Genomic DNA, 17,297 nt, shown 5'->3' on the forward strand with positions numbered 1-17,297 from the left:
GGCATCATACGTATAAAGTAGAGGAAGATGGGCACGGATGTTAGCTCAGGGCCAGTCTTCCTCAGCAAAAAGAGGAGGATTGGCAGCAGATGTTAGCTTGGGGCTAATTGTCCTCAAAAAAAAGAAAAAGAAAATGGAATGTGATGAGAGAGAGGATGACCACTGTAAGGGAATGTAGTTTGAGAAAGTATTTCTTTTTAAAGGGAAAGACTTGAGCACTTTAAGTGCTTTGAGGAAGACCCAGGAAAGTAGGAAAGTGAAAGATTCTTGTTTGCAAGTGCATAATTGAGAGCCAAGTTCCTAAGAAGCAAGGGCCTCCAGAACACGGAACGATTGTTTGGGCTTAGAAAGAGTCACAAACATGCTTCTTATGGTTGTAACAGGAAAACTGGAGGGAAGAATGGGTACAGATTGTGCCAAATTTGAAGACTTGAGTGGCTGGAAGTTGAAGGTGTTCCAGTCAGACATACATTTTCTGTGAACTGGGAGATGAGGTCACCTTCCGAGAGGTAGCGGGAAGACGATGGTTGGAGAAGATTAAGAGAAATTGTGGAACTGGGCGAAAGGGCTGGGGAGTGGCAGTAAGGCCCCAGTTAGAGGTCGTACAGTTACAGCGGCTCTCTGCACAGTCCTGGGATTTCTCTCTAGCCCTATTCTGCAGCAACAGTGCTCTTTGGGAGGAAATAGAAGGCTGCATGGATACAGATTAGGGGAAGCAGAGAACAGGGGCAAGAGAGCTGAGGACACCAGCAAAAGAATGGTTTAAGTGATGGGCCCTGCATTCTAAGCTGGAGAGGAAGAGATAGACTCAAGAGCACTGATTCATAGGCAGAAAGTAGAAATGGCGGATGAACTGTCCAGAGAGAGTGGACTGGCTCAGTGAGAGAGTGGCTTTACAAAGAGAAGGGGAGGAAGCTGAAAATGGCCTCTCAGAAGATATCTACATTTGGTTGGATGGGGTTCACCCTTTTCTCCCCTAAAAAAAAAAAACAATCTGGGCAAAAATAGAGGCACGGGAAGGGAACGGTAAAATTGAAGTCACATAAATATCACAAAAGTTGCTAGAAGTCTTCACCACATAATCCCCTTGTTCAAGAAGGGAATGTATTTCTTTATTGTTTATTATAGAATAATAATAATTTGAATCTGATGGGGGAGTCACATATAGACATATATACATATATATATATTTATATTTTATAAATATAAGGCAAAAATCCTAAAAGTGAAGTATAAACCAATTTGAGTCTGATGGGAGAGCCAGATATAGACACACACACACACACACACACACATATATATTTATTTATATTTTATAAATATAAGGCAAAAATCCTAAAAGTGAAGTATAAACCAAGCTCTAGGAAAGGCATCAGAAATAATTATTGTAGGTGGGAATAGGAAGGTTTAACAAAAGTGGCATTTGAATTGGGTACTGAAGGATGAGCAGAATTTCAGTGAAAGATAGGAGGCAGTCTAGGCTGCAGGAGCAGTCTGATGAAAGGAACAGAGAGGGATACCAAAAGTTTGGAATCTACTGAGGAGAACAACAGCATCAGTTCATTGTTTGCTTTTGCCTTTAGAAGCTTACTTTTAGTTGGATAGGAAAATAAAACAAGTACATCAATACACCCCATAATAGTGGGCTTCCAAAAAAGAAAGGAGAGATTACATCCAGGTTTAAAGATTCTTCTGGCTACATTGTCCTCCCCTGGAATCCTAGCTAACAAGTGTTCAGAGTCACCTCTTTAGAACATGATCATTAGAGCACAGTTGTTAGTGAGATCCTGCATGTTCTAGATTTAATTTCAAAGTACTTAGCTTCTATGTGCCTCAGTTTACTTTTAAATAAAATGAGAATACTTCCGTCAAAGAATTGTTAAGAATGGCACTGGATGAAGAACGCATGGCAGCATAGTACCTAATATCTCTATCCTGATTTAAATATTTAATAAATAAGTAGATATATACGTGCAGCATTAAGAGTTTTCACCAGACAGCGCCTCACCGCTGGCTGTAGGCGATAGACCACACCCTCCTAATCAGCCGGCCCACTCCCTGGCTTTTGCGGAAATAGAGGATCAAAACATCTTCTAGCCCCAGCAACAGCACGTGGTCTCCGCCCCCCTGCAAGAGCAACAAAACTCTAATTCCGGCGCCGGCAGCCAGGTGGTGATAACTTGATTTTTAAATCCATCCGAAAGGACCAATCAAAGGCCGCAATCCGAGTGCGCGGAAGCGGATTGGCTCACAGCTGCTCGCGGCGCCCAATAGGCTTGGAGGCGAGTGCCGTCGAGACCGGAAGCGGGCGAATCGAAAACGGGTGGCGGCCGCGGGCAGTTTGAATCGGAATCTGCGCTCCAGCCCGCGGAGGCTGCACCGGAACCCGACTCTCTGCGGGGTTGTTTTCCCTTCCCCGCCAGCAAGGTGAGCATCCTGCCTAGGTCCCGGCTCCGGCGGCGTGCGTAGGGGAGCCGCTGGCTGTCTCCCCTAGGATACTGGGCGGGGATGCTTGTGGGATCGCGCTCCCGGCCCCGAAGGTGCAGCGGACTGCCCCCTCGCTCCTGACGGGCCTGGAGAATCCGACCCAGGTGAGCTTCTTAGGGGGTGTCGGCGCCCCTCTCTGCTCCGGGTCAAGCTGTGCTCGCAGTAGTATCCAGAGACCCTGCTCGGTCACCACCTCGCACTTTGGGGGATCAGATTCCTCCTCTGAAAGGTCAAAGAATTGGAGATCAGCAGGTATTTCCTAGCAGCCTTCCACGTTCAGGAACCAGTGGCTCCTATTTGAAATGTGGATATCGGTCCTTTGTTGCGTGGAGGAGGCGCAAGCTTGGGTTTTGATCTGGGCGGCGGGTCGGTGTGCCTATTGTTAGTTGCGAGAGCATTTCTCTCCTGCCTTCCACATTTATTTGGATATGCCTGTGTACCTGGTTCTGCTGAGTTATGAGAACCCAGAAATAAATGACCTGACTCCTATCTCTTGAGTCTGATCTAGGGGAGCAGGCAGCGTATTCTCAGGCTCACCATGGTACCCCCCACGCCCCGTAGGCGGAGACTCGGGTTTCTTGGTGGAAATGGGGGATTGCGATAAAGGAAAAGCGTGAAAACTGGGCCTGCAGTGCTGGGGGTTGGGGGGGGGGCTGTCACACGTCACATTTTGTTGGCTCTGGCGTCTTGACCTAATGCTTTCAGTGGCTAGCAGAATTCTTTAGGACAGTTATAGTTGTGTGCCTCAAGGGTGCGTACTCCCACCCCTGAGTGAGCAAGCTAGGTCAGAATGGAAGGAGTAGCCTATCGGGACCTGTAAACTGTCTTTTGTTGGTGGAGAGGCAGGCATAAGAGTTTTGGGGCAAATGGGAGTGGAGTTTAAGATGCTGTGTTCAAAGAGCTGAGACCTGGAAAAAAAAATTCAACTAGCAGAGAAAACACAGCTTTCCTAGGCTTGATATCTACATTATGCGTTTTCTGAGGTCTTTGCTTCTCTCTTAATTTTTGAAAATCTTTTTATCATTCTTAGTACTTTCATCAACTACTTATTAGTTGTTCTGATAAAAATTTCGTTGAAATTCAAAGTCAATTGAAACAAAACACTAAAATGGTCGTGGACTTCATTTAGTAAAAAAAGAATCCTTACTCTGTTGCCAAAATAACTGGGAAATGAATGCTTTTTTCTTTAAGTTCTAAAGGCTAATGAGTAAAGAAGAATTGCCATACTTTTCTCCCAGGTGATTTAAATTTTCTAAGATGTGGCTGAGAAGGAGGCAGGCCACTTGTGGGTTGGTACCATAGGCTGAAATATACAAATGAAAAAGTGTTTTCAAGGACCAACATAATAGCTAACGTGTACAGAAAGCTTATCAGGAGATGCTGTTCTAAGACTTTAGGAAGTCACACCGTTATTATCCCCATTTTACAAACGAGGAAACCGAGGCACAAAGCAGTTAAATAACATGCCCAAGGTCACACGTCTAGTAGGTGGCCAAGCTGGGATTTGAATCATTAAGACTATATACCTGTTTCCCGCTAAGGTCTGTCTGGAGCATGACTTCACTGCATTTTGCAGTGGTTCTGTTATTATATGGCATTCACTCTTTGTTCATTCATGCATTAATTCGACAACTGATAACTGCTTGGAAGGAGAGGGTGGACCTGTGCCATGAGAGACTGTGACTGGGAGATGCCACCAGGTTATGGATGGGTCTCCTCAGGGAACGCTTCCCAGAGGAAGAGGGACAAAGTATGAGTGGGAGTTAACAATGTAAAGAAGGGAAAGAAGAGCATTTGCAAAATAACTTGTCGTGTATTTTATTTGTTTACAGGACCTATTTCATCTGAAACCTTATAGCAAAATATTCATGTTTTGTATAAGGAAAGTCAGGTGAGCAGTAGAAAGCAGGTAGCCGTATAAGAAGTCAAAAATGAAAAATAAAATCGGAGGGGGTGCCCAGTGGTGTAGTGGTTAGGTTCGTGCACTCTGCTTTGGCAGCCCAGGGTTTGCAGGTTTGGATCCTGGGTGTTGACCCAGTACCTCTCGGCAAGCCATGGTGTGGCAGCATCCCACATAAAATAGAGGAATTTTGGCACAGATGTTAGCTCAGTGCCAATCTTCCTCAAAAGAAAGAGAGAAAGAGAGAAAGAAAGAGGAAGCTAAAGAAGCATGTGATGTACTTCACAATCAGAGTTATGGGGAGGGGCCTTTCAGAGGATGGAGAAGATAGATGTTGTACTGTGTTATCTTTTGAAATGTGGAGTTTTGAAACTTGATTCTTAGTGGTGCTTGTGTAGACTCATTAGTCTTAGAACATTACGTTTCCTTTACTGTCTTAAGACCCACAATCTGGTTATTCTTTTCAGTTAATTTCTAAATGTTTGAGTGATAAAGGAAGGAGAGCAAAATGAGCTGGGCTTTGGAAGAATGGAAAGAAGGCCTGCCTACAAGAGCTCTTCAGAAAATTCAAGAGCTTGAAGGACAGCTCGACAAACTGAAGAAGGAAAGGCAGCAGAGGCAGTTTCAGCTTGAAACTCTGGAGGCCGCATTGCAGAAGCAAAAACAGAAGGTATCACTGTAATGCTGGTATTGATTTCATCTTGGTCCTTTAAGTTTAGAGAAAAATGATTTTGCTATCGTCAGGTGTTAATTCCCTCCTCTCCTTTTTGGAGTCATTTTTATTTTAATCGCCTCATGTTCTCCATCCTCTGTCCTCATTTCTGCTTATCTGCAAATATTTAGGGCTGCTGGGTTCCATTTTCACTTCTGTTTCGGACCAGGAATTGGGAACTGCTTTTGCGTTCTGCACCAGCAAGGCCAAAAGTCTCTGGCTGTGAATCTGGGGACAGTATTTAAGTGCGTTGCAGTCCAAATGGATATCGCTTTCTGAGAGGGGGCTTTTCCCCCTCGTATTTCCAGAACTTGTCTCTTCAGGACTACAACATGAAAACATCACCAGTCCTTTCTTGCCTCTGTATTAGCCAAGAAGACAGTGATACAGTCACTGCTTCCAAAAGGTTTTTGCAAGTGAGAGAGTTTCCCGGTTTCTTAGAGTCATTAGCTTGAGCAGCCGAACTTGAAAGTGAATTGCTAAGGGAAATTTATAGGGTTTATTTTTTATTTTTTTAATACTCGAAAGCATATTAAATCTCCTTTCTAGGATGAGTATGTGTGGCTTTGGCCAAAGACGATGTAATCCATGACTTTGTAGACATTTCATGTCTATAGGCTTCAAAGTGAGGTCATCTAAGATGTCTGTGTTCATCAAGCATTGACATCTGGATTATTACAACCTTATCTCAGAAACTTAGCTGTCATTGTTAAACTCAGATTCACAAATAATACCCTGGTAAACTCACTGAGTAAGAGAACGATTTCCTTTTGAACGATTCCCATTAGGTGGAGAATGAAAAAACTGAGGGCACGAACCTGAAAAGGGAGAACCAAAGCTTGATGGAAATATGTGAAAATCTGGAGAAGACCAAGCAGAAGATTGCCCATGATCTTCAGGTCAAGGAGTCGCAAGTGAATTTCCAAGAAGGACAACTGAATTCAAGCAAGAAACAAATAGAAAAACTGGAACAGGAACTTAAAAGGTAATTTTTTTTTGAATGATATATATACATTGATGTCTTTGTATGGATTCATCAGATGCATTTATCTTTTCCTTTAAGGATGTAATTATTATACATTGCAATATATTTTTTTCCAGTGGAATAAAGAATGATTTGAGGAAAATTAATTCTTTTCTTTTATACTTCAGTCCTATCATTGCAAGGCTTAGTACTATATAAATTCATTAAATGGTTGTTTGCTTATTTATTCATGCAGCATATGTTTATTAAGCTGCTTTATGTGCCAGACACTGTGATTATTACTGGGTGATACTATAATAAATAATACAAAAACTAGCAACAGTGGTTACTGAAAAGATGGAGGGAAGTTAAAGCATGGCTTATACTGATGGCTTATGTTTTCTCTGAGTGGAAAAGCTGTTGTAGAGAATGAGAGGTAGGGAATTACAAAAGGACTGAGAAGCACTGAGGGCCTAACTGAGGTTGGAGACCAGAAATTATAGTGGGACCAATCTGTAGAGTTGTATGTCTTTTTTTTTTTTTTCTTTAGCATCTGGGATGTAAGTGCTGAGAAGGTAAACAGGAGGATGGATTTCTGGTTGTTCTTGGCCAGGGTAATGGGGTAGAAGACAATGGAATAATCAAGGATATTGGGAAGAGAGTGGTTAAAGTCATGTGCTGTGGAATCTAATTGGAAAGGGAAGGAAGTGAAGTCAAGAAGAAGTTCCTTCGAAGATCCCCATCTTAAGCATTACATAATCAATTTGCCAGTTTCAATGCCATATTTAAGCAATAAAACGGTGCTTATTACTACTCTTACATTAAAAAAAAAATCCCCCAAACAACAAGAGGCATTAATCAAAATAAAGTTAGTGGGACCTAATAACTGCTAGCTTATAAGTGGTACCTTCTTGTTCTAATAATCGAATTTTGTCAAAATAACAAGGAGTGATAAAGGCTAAAAGCCAAAAGACTTCAGCAGTTTGCCCCCTTGTTGGTTTGGCAAATGCACACCCAGAAATTATAATAAAAAATTATATTGAAAGAACTTTAGACTTACAGAAACGCTTGTTAACATCTTATATAACCAAAATACAATGAGACCAGAAATAAACATTGATTCAATACTATTAAGTAAACTGTGGACTGTTAGGATTTCAGTAGTTTTTTCAGGAATGTCCTTTTTCTGTTCCAGGAACTGATCTAGGATTCCGCCTTGCATTTGTTGATGTTTTCTTAGTCTTTTTCTAAGCTGTGACAGTTTCTTGTCTTCTTGTGACCTTTACATTTTGGAAGAGTATTCATCAGCTCTTTTGTAGAATAGTCCTCAATTTGGGTTTGCCTGCTGTTTTTTCACTGATTAGATCAGAGTTTTCCAGCAGTGTCCCAGTTGACATTTTGGACTAGATTATTCCTCGTGGAAGGCAGCCCTGTGCATTGTAGGATACTTAACAGCATGCCTGGCCTCTATCCACTAGATGCCGGTAGCATCTACTCCATTTCCAAGTTTTGACAATCAAAAATGTCTCCAGGCATTGCCAAATATCCTTTGGGATGGCAAAATCATCCTGGATTGAGAACCACTGGGTCAGACTGAGGTTATAAATTTTTGGTAAGAGTACTGCAGAAATAGTGATGTGTCTTTCTCAGTGCATCAAATCAGAGGGTACGTGATTTATTATGACTTTTAACTTGATCACTTGGTTAAGGTGTTGTCTGTGTTTCTCCACTGTAAAATCACTATTTTTCCTTTTGTAATTAATACATATCTTGATACCAAGAAACTTTTTTTCCTGGCATAGCTATAGTAATCTTAATTCTACCTACATATCAAACATATTTCTGAAAGTTAAAACATTTTAAAATCACTTTTATTTTTCTTTCTGTGAAGATCATTCACATGCACAGAAATCTTTTTCTAATTTTGTTTCCTATCCCTATAGGAAGGTGGTGTCTATAAGTTGTGTGTATGAATGATAAATAAACTTCGATCTCATTGAGTTTTTTGTTTTCTTGTTTGTTGTCTGTCATCTCTAACTCCATGAGAACAGAGACCTTGTCTGTCTTGTTCATCACTTTGTCCATTGCACTTGGCAACTGCAGGCCCTCAAATATTTGTTGAATAAATGAATGAACGATAGGCATTGTTTTGGATAGGAGGTGCTAGGGAAGTGGGAAGCTCACCTCAGTATGTTGGAATAATTATTTCTTTGGAAAGCACATTTTTGCTGTTGGTTTTAGAAATAGTTGTTTTAACAATTTAGATGGAAATGTTTGTATTTTTAACATTTTAGGAACAAAGACTTTTGTATACATTTCTATATTTCATTGCACAATGCCATTTGGTAGCAATACTTGCAAATATAAAGTGCTCAGGATTGTACATGACATGTAGCAACTGTAAAATGGTAGCATTGTTATCAGTTGTTATTAGCTGTCATTGTCATATCATGGGGTTAGGATACCCCCATAGCACATTTAGTTTAAAAATATTCTTCTCTCTCCATTTAGATGTTTAAGAAAGTTTGTAAACTGTAAACTTTAGACTATAAAAACTGTTGAGTATAGTTTTCTATAGTATAAAAACTATAAACTACAACATTATCGAGTATAGTTTTCAAATTCTCACTGGTAACCTTCAAGTGGAGTGCAGGAACTTATTTCTCCGTCAGTGGCCACTGATTAGGTTTCAGGAATGTCTTGAACAAGTTAGTTTGAACCATTTGAAATGATGGCCAAAACTGTAGCATGGTGGCAATCTCATATAGTTAAACCTAGTAGAAAACAGCTTAATTTAGTGCTTTTTCTGGTGGTGGTGGTTTTCTCCCTAAGAGAAAGGAGAAACAACAGGTTTATAATAGCAGGGTATACTTTTATTTAGTATTTAAGATAAATAAACTTTTATATTTTTAAAATGAAAGAATAGGGAAACGGGTAAGGTGAATTTGAGAGGGGAAAGAACACTGATTTTGCAAGGTTCTTCAAAATTCCTCTCTTGAATCACCAACCTTGTGAGACCTTTGGTGAGTCTGTAGACCTGCCCTGTCCAATATGGGAGACGCTGGCTGCATTTGGCTGCCCGACACTTGAAATGTGGCTGGTGCAATTGAGGTGTGTTGTAAATACACAGTGCATACCAAATTCTGAAGATTTAGCACAAAGAAATGTAAAATATCTCATTAATAATGTTTGTATTGATTGCAAGTTGAAAAGATAGTATTCTGAAAATATCAAGTTAAATATTAAGATTAAAGTCACTTATTTCTTGTTACTTTTTTCATGTTAATAGAATATTTGTATTGGACAGTGCTGTTACCTCCTGTAAGTTCGAAAGTGATGATTTGATTTGCTGAGTGGTCACTTTCAGCTCGCACAGTGCTTCTTTCTTCCCAGATTGAATTTGGAGCTTGGCGGAGCTAGGGCACCAAGGCACTTTCTTCATTCCCTGCTTTGAGTAATGCATTGATGGCAAAAAGACTGGTGCACGTCATTAGCCATTGTAATAGGGTGTTCGTTTTATTTTTGTGTTAAGCTAAAATCAGAGATATTAGAGACTTGGAAGAATTGAGTCCTCTTAAAATAGGTTGTTTGATTCTGAAGGGTGTTCAGAGCACAAACGGTAGGGATATTCTGTACATATATACAATATATAGCTTACTTTCCCCATTTCTTCGTGTCTGTTTCCAGCCATATCGTTTCGAGATGTGTTATATTAACTTGATTTTTATATCTGTGTTTTAAAAAAGTCACACAATACATGGTATGTATGTCAAGTCTATGTTTTTGTGGTAACTAATATTATAAGTAATGCCATCCATTCTCACGATTTGTACCCAAGCTTCAATGATAGCAGTTTTCTCTTGTGTTCCTGAGTTCTGAGTTCTTTTATATCTCTCTTTCTTTGGCTTAGAATATAAAATTTGCCTGGACTATATCTCCAACCTCCTTACTCTTTACTACTACAATGGTTATTACGGATCTTCATCATAGCCTTTATAACACTGTAATTCTTGGTTTATATTTCTGTTTCCCTAACTAGCCTGAGTTCCTTTGAAGACAGGGGACTGAGTTTATGTCTGTCATACAAGTTAGTTCTTATTAAATGTCTGTTGGGTAAGTGAAGTGGTAAGAATCCTTAGAGGGGGGCTTCCTTTGTAAGTTTATTACTCTGGAAACATATGGTGTAGGTATCCTATAGCCTTTACTCTGATTTGCATCCTCTTGGGTCCTCCTCTAACAGGTGTAAATCTGAACTTGAAAGAAGCCAACAAACTGCCCAGTCTGCAGATGTCTCTCTGAATCCGTGCAGTACACCACAAAAAATTTTTGCAACTCCATTGACGCCAAGTCACTATTATAGCGGTAAGGATTTTTTCCCTTAGTGTAAAAAGCGCTTTTATTGAGGTTTAAATTCTGCCAAAGAAATGAATTAATTCAACTTTGAATTCAACTTCTAATTTGGGCATTAAAAAAAAAAAACGCAACCGCTTGTTACATATCCATTTGTGTATTTGTTGAACTCTGTTGAGCTGCCACATTAAACCTTTAAACTTTTATCTTTATCCTTCTCTGGGATGTTTTTAAAAATAATTCAGTTTTCGAATATTCAAAACACCTATGTTTCTGTGTATTTTCATATTTGAGTAATTTGATCAGTATTTGTTGCCCTAATCAAAATGTTCTTTTACTTGATATACTAAGATACTAATTTCTAGATTATCTATTGTGATGATTATTGATCTGTGAATTCCTTCATGAAATCAGGGATCGAAATAAAACTGCATCTCCTTGTCTGTGTTTAGGTTCCAAGTATGAGGATCTAAAAGAAAAATATAATAAAGAAGTTGAAGAACGAAAAAGATTAGAGGCAGAAGTTAAAGCATTGCAGGCTAAAGTAAGTTCATTCCGGGCCTTATGATCGAGTATATAGTTAGAGAAGTATGTTGAAATTTCCTAGTTTTAAAAATAGATGAGATGAGTAAAATAGAGCTGGGAGATTAGCTTATCTCCAAATCTTAAATGTTCATCAAATTCCAGGGGAACAGTAGCCATGTAGTTATTTCCCTATTAAGATCTAATGATAAGTAGAGTATTTGGAGAAGGTAGGACCAAGAGTCATTCCTGACACTCACTGGCTGGCTTTGTCACCGGGAAGCAGCTGCTTCCTGTTCGGTTCTTTTGTTAGAATGTGGTGATTGCTACCAGGAACATGGGGTTTGAGGATCGTTATTTATGAAGTTTATTTCAGAGGAGAATGTTATCAACATAATCTCGTCAATTCTTTTAAATGAGTTGCTGACAAGTGTTCTGAACTCCGTTTTGATGTGGGTGAATAAGCTGAGAGCGGTGGGTGAGGAGATTTGCTTAATGTCGACAAGATAAAAATGCAAGGGTTAGAAACCCTTGCTTACAGTTCAGGGACTGACCTTGAAAATATCTGGTATCTACAGAATTTGCCTTTACCGTTTCTGCTCTCATGAACTTATTTGCTAGAAAAAAAAATAACAGCCCAGTTTGGCACTTAATGGTGCATTTCCACCAAATATAAGAACTTAGGGAGATGGCACCCTTCAGCAAACAATTTAAGGTTGAGTTTTTAAGTAGATACCTTAAATACTGAGGATCAATAAGTATCTATTAGAACTTTAACACTTTTAATTTTTTTATGACATTAACCCTTGAGATAACCAGGATTCTGGTATGTAGCAAGACACTGCTTATCAAGATGAATAAAAATTAAACAATAATTTTCTGGTTTGTCCTAGAAATAGCATATGCTTTGTTATCCACTTCAGTCATTGGTACCAATTCTGCCCCTGACATTGATTCCCAGAGTTATTTATGGAGGAATATGAATCTCCATAAACATGAAACCTCTCCCTGTGGCAAGAAAAGCACTTGCTGTAAAAAGCTTAATGCAGCATCTACAGCCAAGTCTTGATATTTGTCAGAATGGAGCCTGAGAGAAGAACCAAAGGAATAATTCAAGGCAGTACAAAATACACAATGTGTATTATATAGTACAGAATACCATATATGACATTTTCGGGGGGAGTGATATGGTGGAAAGTGAGATTCTTGAAAGAATTCTTTAGGTTAATATTTAATTTTGGTTCTCTTTGTGCAAAGCCACAGGGAGAGGTGACCAAAGATGGCAAAGGAAAATCAATATCAGAATTCAAAATGGCGGTGAATACTCACGTGTGTTTAATGGAGTATTTAAGGGATGCAGAATAAATGCAAAACGCCCATTTAAAATAGATTGAGCCTCAAATGGTACTGGCTTTAACCCTTCAATGCTGAAGTCTGACCGACAGAAAATTTCCTCACTGGGTATTGGGACTTAATGGTTCCCTTGACATGATGAACATTCTTTCTTGGTACACAGTGGAAGAGTTAACTTCTTGGCATCATGGCTTTATGTTCTCTCTGAAAATAAATAGCCTTGAATATTGAGACTCTAAAGAGCTCTAAAGATTTCTATTTTTACAGAAAGTGAGCCAGGCTATTCCCCAAAGCACCATGAATCACCGAGACATTGCCCGACATCAGGCTTCATCGTCCGTGTTCTCATGGCAACAAGAACAGACCCCAAGTCGTCTTTCATCAAGTGCTCAAAAAACTCCGATTGGGAGAGATTTCTCTGCATCTCACTTTTCTGGGGAGGTGACTCCAAGTAGATCGACTTTGAAAATGGGGAAAAGAGATGCTAATGGCAGTTTCTGTGAGGATTCTAGCAATTCCTATCTTTTGGATCAATTAAAAGCCCAGAATCAAGGTAACTTCTTGAGCAAAATTTAGTTCTATATTAAATTTTCCTGAGATAATTTCAGAGGTGATTCCAGACATTTTTAGTCCTATGAAGTGCTTATGTGTTTTGTTAGACACATCGGTGGGCAACATCCCAGTGTGGTGATGTGAAATACTGTCTTTTCTACAATAAGTAAAGATACCACAATTTTGGAATGTACCTTTATTTGTACTGAAAAGCTGGTGTCCTGAAGCCTTCAAAAGTAGGATGAGTGGCTTTGACTTGTCTTTCCGAAGGAGGGTGAGTAGGTTGGTTGTAGTTGACACTTCCCACACTTCTCATCAGGCTCCCTTTGTGGCCCATGGAACAATCATGTGGCCTAGGCTGCTTTGGCCAGAGGTGTGGCATGCGTCTGCTGAACAGCTTTGCTCTGCCCTGCCAGGTCGTCCATATGAGAGCAAACCTGTAAGTTTGGCTGCTGTACCGCACTGCAGCTGACAGCCAAGGGCACCAGGTGGTGTTTTGGAATCTACTCTGCAGACTGATAATTTCCACTGCTATGATATATTGAAAATCACCGTCATTGTTCACTGGTGAGAGCTGTCATACTGCCAGTGCCGTTGGAACCCATATTGTGTGTATGTGCGGAAAAAAATGAAAAAAAATTATTGTTAATTTTGGCAATATAGGAAGTTCACACTGTCTTCATCTTTACTGGAGATAAATCTACCAGAGAATATGGGAGGGTGAATTTTTCACTGCCTAGTGCTCATTTGCTTTGATATGGGCACAAAACAAATATTTTTTTGCCAGTGTATAAAACCAAGTGGTAGTTTTAACAAAGCGTGTTAAATGTCATGTGCTTTTTGCAGCTTTGCTGAGATTCTATTCACAATTTTAGAAAAGCATTTTCTCCCCCAAGTTTCTCTGTGAAAACATAAGAAAATTTGTTTCTTCTGCTTTCTGTGGGATGTTTGAATCCAAAAGACAATAGAGACTAAACATTGAAATTCAATCCCACTAAAGTAGCTTCTGTGTTTAAGGTGAATTGATTTATATTTGTGCAGAGTAACAAATCATACATTCTGAATTTAATTGTAAATTATTTGTGAAAAATATATATTAATTGGAATTTGGGTTTTGTTTGTGATTTAAGAGCTAAGGAGCAAGATTAGTGAGTTGGAACTACGTCTGCAAGGACAAGAAAAAGAAATGAAAGGGCAAGTGAATAAATTTCAAGAACTCCAACTCCAACTGGAGAGAGCAAAAGTGGAATTAATTGAAAAAGAGAAAGTTTCGAATAAAAGTAGAGATGAACTAGTGAGAACAACAGCACAGTATGACCAGGCATCAACCAAGGTACTTGACTTTTCATGAGTTATCGGAAAAAATTTCCATTTCTTCATGCAATTCTTTGGAAAGAGTACTTTCTACTTACGTTTCTGAAATAAATGTTAGTAATGGACCTTATTAATATATACCAGGTAATACTGATGCAGTTGAACTAGTAAAGTCTTTTAGAGTTGGGTAGATCTTGGGTCCAATCCGGACTGCACATTCTCCCAGCTGAGTGACTTGGGCAAATCACTCGTTTCTTTTATGTCTCAGAGGGTGGTGAAGAATAAAGATTATGTATCTACAGCACCTGGTGTGGTGCCTGGCACGTGGAAGAGGCACTTTGAAGTAATGGAACTTTAAAAAAGTTTTAGGACATACGATGGAATTTAATCGATCTATTCATAGGATCCAGTATATGTTCTGCCATTTAATCTTAAGGCTCTAATTAAGGCCAAGCTTCTTAGCCTGTTATTTGAGGATTCTTTTGTTTGTTGTTATTGTTGTTGTTGTAATTGCTTTGGCCCCAACCTACTTCTCTAGTCTTTTCTTCTCTTTTTTCTACTCTTCATTCATTCACCAACTCATTCAACAAATATTTATCGATTGCCTTCCATGTGTCAGGCACTGTTCTAGACCTGGGGATGGAGCAGTGAGAAAATAGACAAAGATCATTGCCCTTGTGGAACTTCATCCTAATGGGGGATGTGACATAAGTGTATGAGTCACATGGATAGTATGGTATATGGTGACAACTGTAGAGAAAAACGAATTATCTTCTAGGACCAACCATGATTATTTGGTGTTTCTTGAACCTAACCTTTTTTGGGCCTGGTGTTTTGCTCACATTTGCCTTTCTGCTTGGCACACCCTCCTCTTGGAATACTCTTGACATGTTCCTCATCCTGTGAGCTCCTTCCCTCATCTCTTAATGCACTGAGATCTTTTCTCCTGGCATCCCCCTTATGACCCTTTTAATGTCATTATTTGTGTTCTAGCCTGTGGTTCCCACACTTGGCTAATTGTCAGAATCACTGAGAACCTTGCAAAATTAATCCTATGTCTAACGTAGGCCTAAGAAATTAACTTTTGGTAAGCTCTCTAGATATTTTTAAGGCAGTAGGTAAAAACAGCTGTGGTAGGTAGACCTTTGTCTCCTATTTGCTTCCTGAGGGCAGGTTCTTTCTGTCTTTTTAAAAAAATTAATCTTTTTATTTTAAGATAATCGTAGATTCATATGTCATTGTATGAAATAATAGCTTGTTAAAATGGTGAGTTACATTGATTGCTTTTCAAATATTTGAATGAGCCTTGCATCCTTGGAATAAGCTTTACTTGGTTGTAGTGTATAGTTCTTTTTATTTATTTCTGAATTTTATCTGCTAACAATTTGTTAAGGATTTTTGAATCTATGTTCATGGGAGATATTGGTCAGCTGTTTTCTTTTTTTTGTACTGTCTTTGGTAATTTATATCAGAGGTGAGACTAGCCTCATATAATGAATTGGGAAACATCCCCTCCTCTTCTATTTTTTGGAAGAGATAGCGTAGAATTGATGTTATTTCTTCTTTATACATTTGGTAGGATTCTCCATGAAACCATCCGGGCCTGGAGATTTCTTTCTTGGGAGTTTTAAAATTGCAAATTCAATCTTTAAAATAGTTATAGAGCCATTAAAATTATTTCATATTGGGTGAGTTAGGATAGTTTGTATTTTTAGAGGAAATGGTCCATTTCGTCTAAATTGTCAAGCTTATGTGTGTAGAGTTGTGTGTACTATTCCCTCATTCTTTTGGTGTCTGTAGATCAGCTGGTGACTCCCTGTTTGTTTCTGATATTTGTGTCTTCTCTTTTTTTCTCTTTGCCAATCTTGGAAGAGATTTCTCAGTTTAATTGGTCTTTTATCGATCTTTCTAAAGAATCAGCTCTTTGGTTCATTGATTATTCTCTTTTCAAATTCATTGATTTTTGCTCTTTCTTAATTCCTTCTGCTTACTTTGGGTTTATTTTGCTCTTTTTCTACATTGCTGAGGTGGGTAGCTTAGATTATTGATGTGAGACTTTTCTTCTTTTCCAATGTAGGCATTTGATGCTATAAATTTCCCTCTTGGTACTGCTTTAACTGTGTCCTACAAATTTTGATATATTGTATTTTCATTTTTATTCTGTTCAGTGTAATTAAAAAATTTTTTTCTGAGACTTCTTTTTGACCCATGGATTATTTTGAAATACGTTGTTTAGTTTCCAAGTGTTGTGAGATTTTCATCTTTCTGTTAATGATTTGTAGTTTGATTCCATTGTGTTCAGAGAACATACTCTATGACTTTAATTCTTTTAAATTCGTTGAGGTTTGTTTTATGGTGTGGAATCTAGTCTATCTTGGTATATGTTTCATGGGCACTTGAAAAAAAAGTATATTCTGTTTTTGAGTAGAATGTTCTAAAAATGTCCTTAGCTCCTATTAGTTTATGGTGGTGTTGAATTCTTCTATGTCCTTGCTGATTTTCTGTCTAGTTGTTCTGTCAATTTTTGGGAGGGATTCTGAAATCTCCCATAATTGTTGATTTGTTTCTCCTTTCAGTTCTACCAGTTTTTGCTTCACATAGTTTGCAGCTCTGTTGTTTGGTGCATATACATTTAGAATTTCTATGTCTTTTTGGTGGATGGACCGTGTTCATTATACAATGTCCCTCAGTGTCCCTGGTAATTTTTTTTATTCTGAAGTCTACTTTATCTGATAGTATTATAGGCATTCTTCATTAATATTTGCATGATGTATTCTTTCTGTCTTTTTGCCTTCAACCTATCTATGTTACTTTATTTAAAGTGTAGACAGCATCTAGTTGAGTCATTTTGTATTTTATTTATATTATTGAGGTCATATTGATTTATAACATTATGTAAACTTCAGGAGTACATCATTATATTTTGGCTTCTGTATAGACTGCATCGTGTTCAACCACCAAAAGCCTAGTTTCTATCTGGCACCATATATACGTACCCCTTTACCCTTTCACCCTTCCCCCACCCTCCTCCCTTCTGATAACCACCAGTCTGTTCTCTATGTTTGTTTGTTTATCTTCCATATATGGATGAAGTCATACAGTGATTGTCTTTCTCTGACTTACTTCGCATAGCATAATACCTT

At 38.7% G+C, this 17,297-nt stretch overlaps 1 protein-coding gene across 2 annotated transcripts in view; it reads left to right on the top strand.

Annotated features, from left to right (window-relative positions):
- The first annotated feature begins 2,292 nt into the window (after positions 1-2,292).
- CENPF (centromere protein F) overlaps positions 2,293-17,297 on the top strand; it is a 58,799-nt gene continuing 43,794 nt past the window's right edge. The window contains exons 1-7 of one of the 2 annotated variants that reach the window (XM_014865782.3): positions 2,293-2,427; positions 4,855-5,057; positions 5,888-6,084; positions 10,304-10,425; positions 10,866-10,957; positions 12,556-12,841; positions 13,971-14,173. In XM_014865782.3, the coding sequence (XP_014721268.3) occupies positions 4,896-5,057; positions 5,888-6,084; positions 10,304-10,425; positions 10,866-10,957; positions 12,556-12,841; positions 13,971-14,173 (1,062 nt within the window). In that variant the 5' untranslated portion in view covers positions 2,293-2,427; positions 4,855-4,895. Of the gene's footprint in view, positions 2,428-2,492; positions 2,740-4,854; positions 5,058-5,887; positions 6,085-10,303; positions 10,426-10,865; positions 10,958-12,555; positions 12,842-13,970; positions 14,174-17,297 lie in introns of those variants that run through there. The other variant, XM_044758006.2, reaches the window with a different exon arrangement.

The sequence above is a fragment of the Equus asinus genome, chromosome 25, assembly GCF_041296235.1.
Source record: "Equus asinus isolate D_3611 breed Donkey chromosome 25, EquAss-T2T_v2, whole genome shotgun sequence".
Classification (NCBI taxonomy): Eukaryota; Metazoa; Chordata; class Mammalia; order Perissodactyla; family Equidae; genus Equus; species Equus asinus.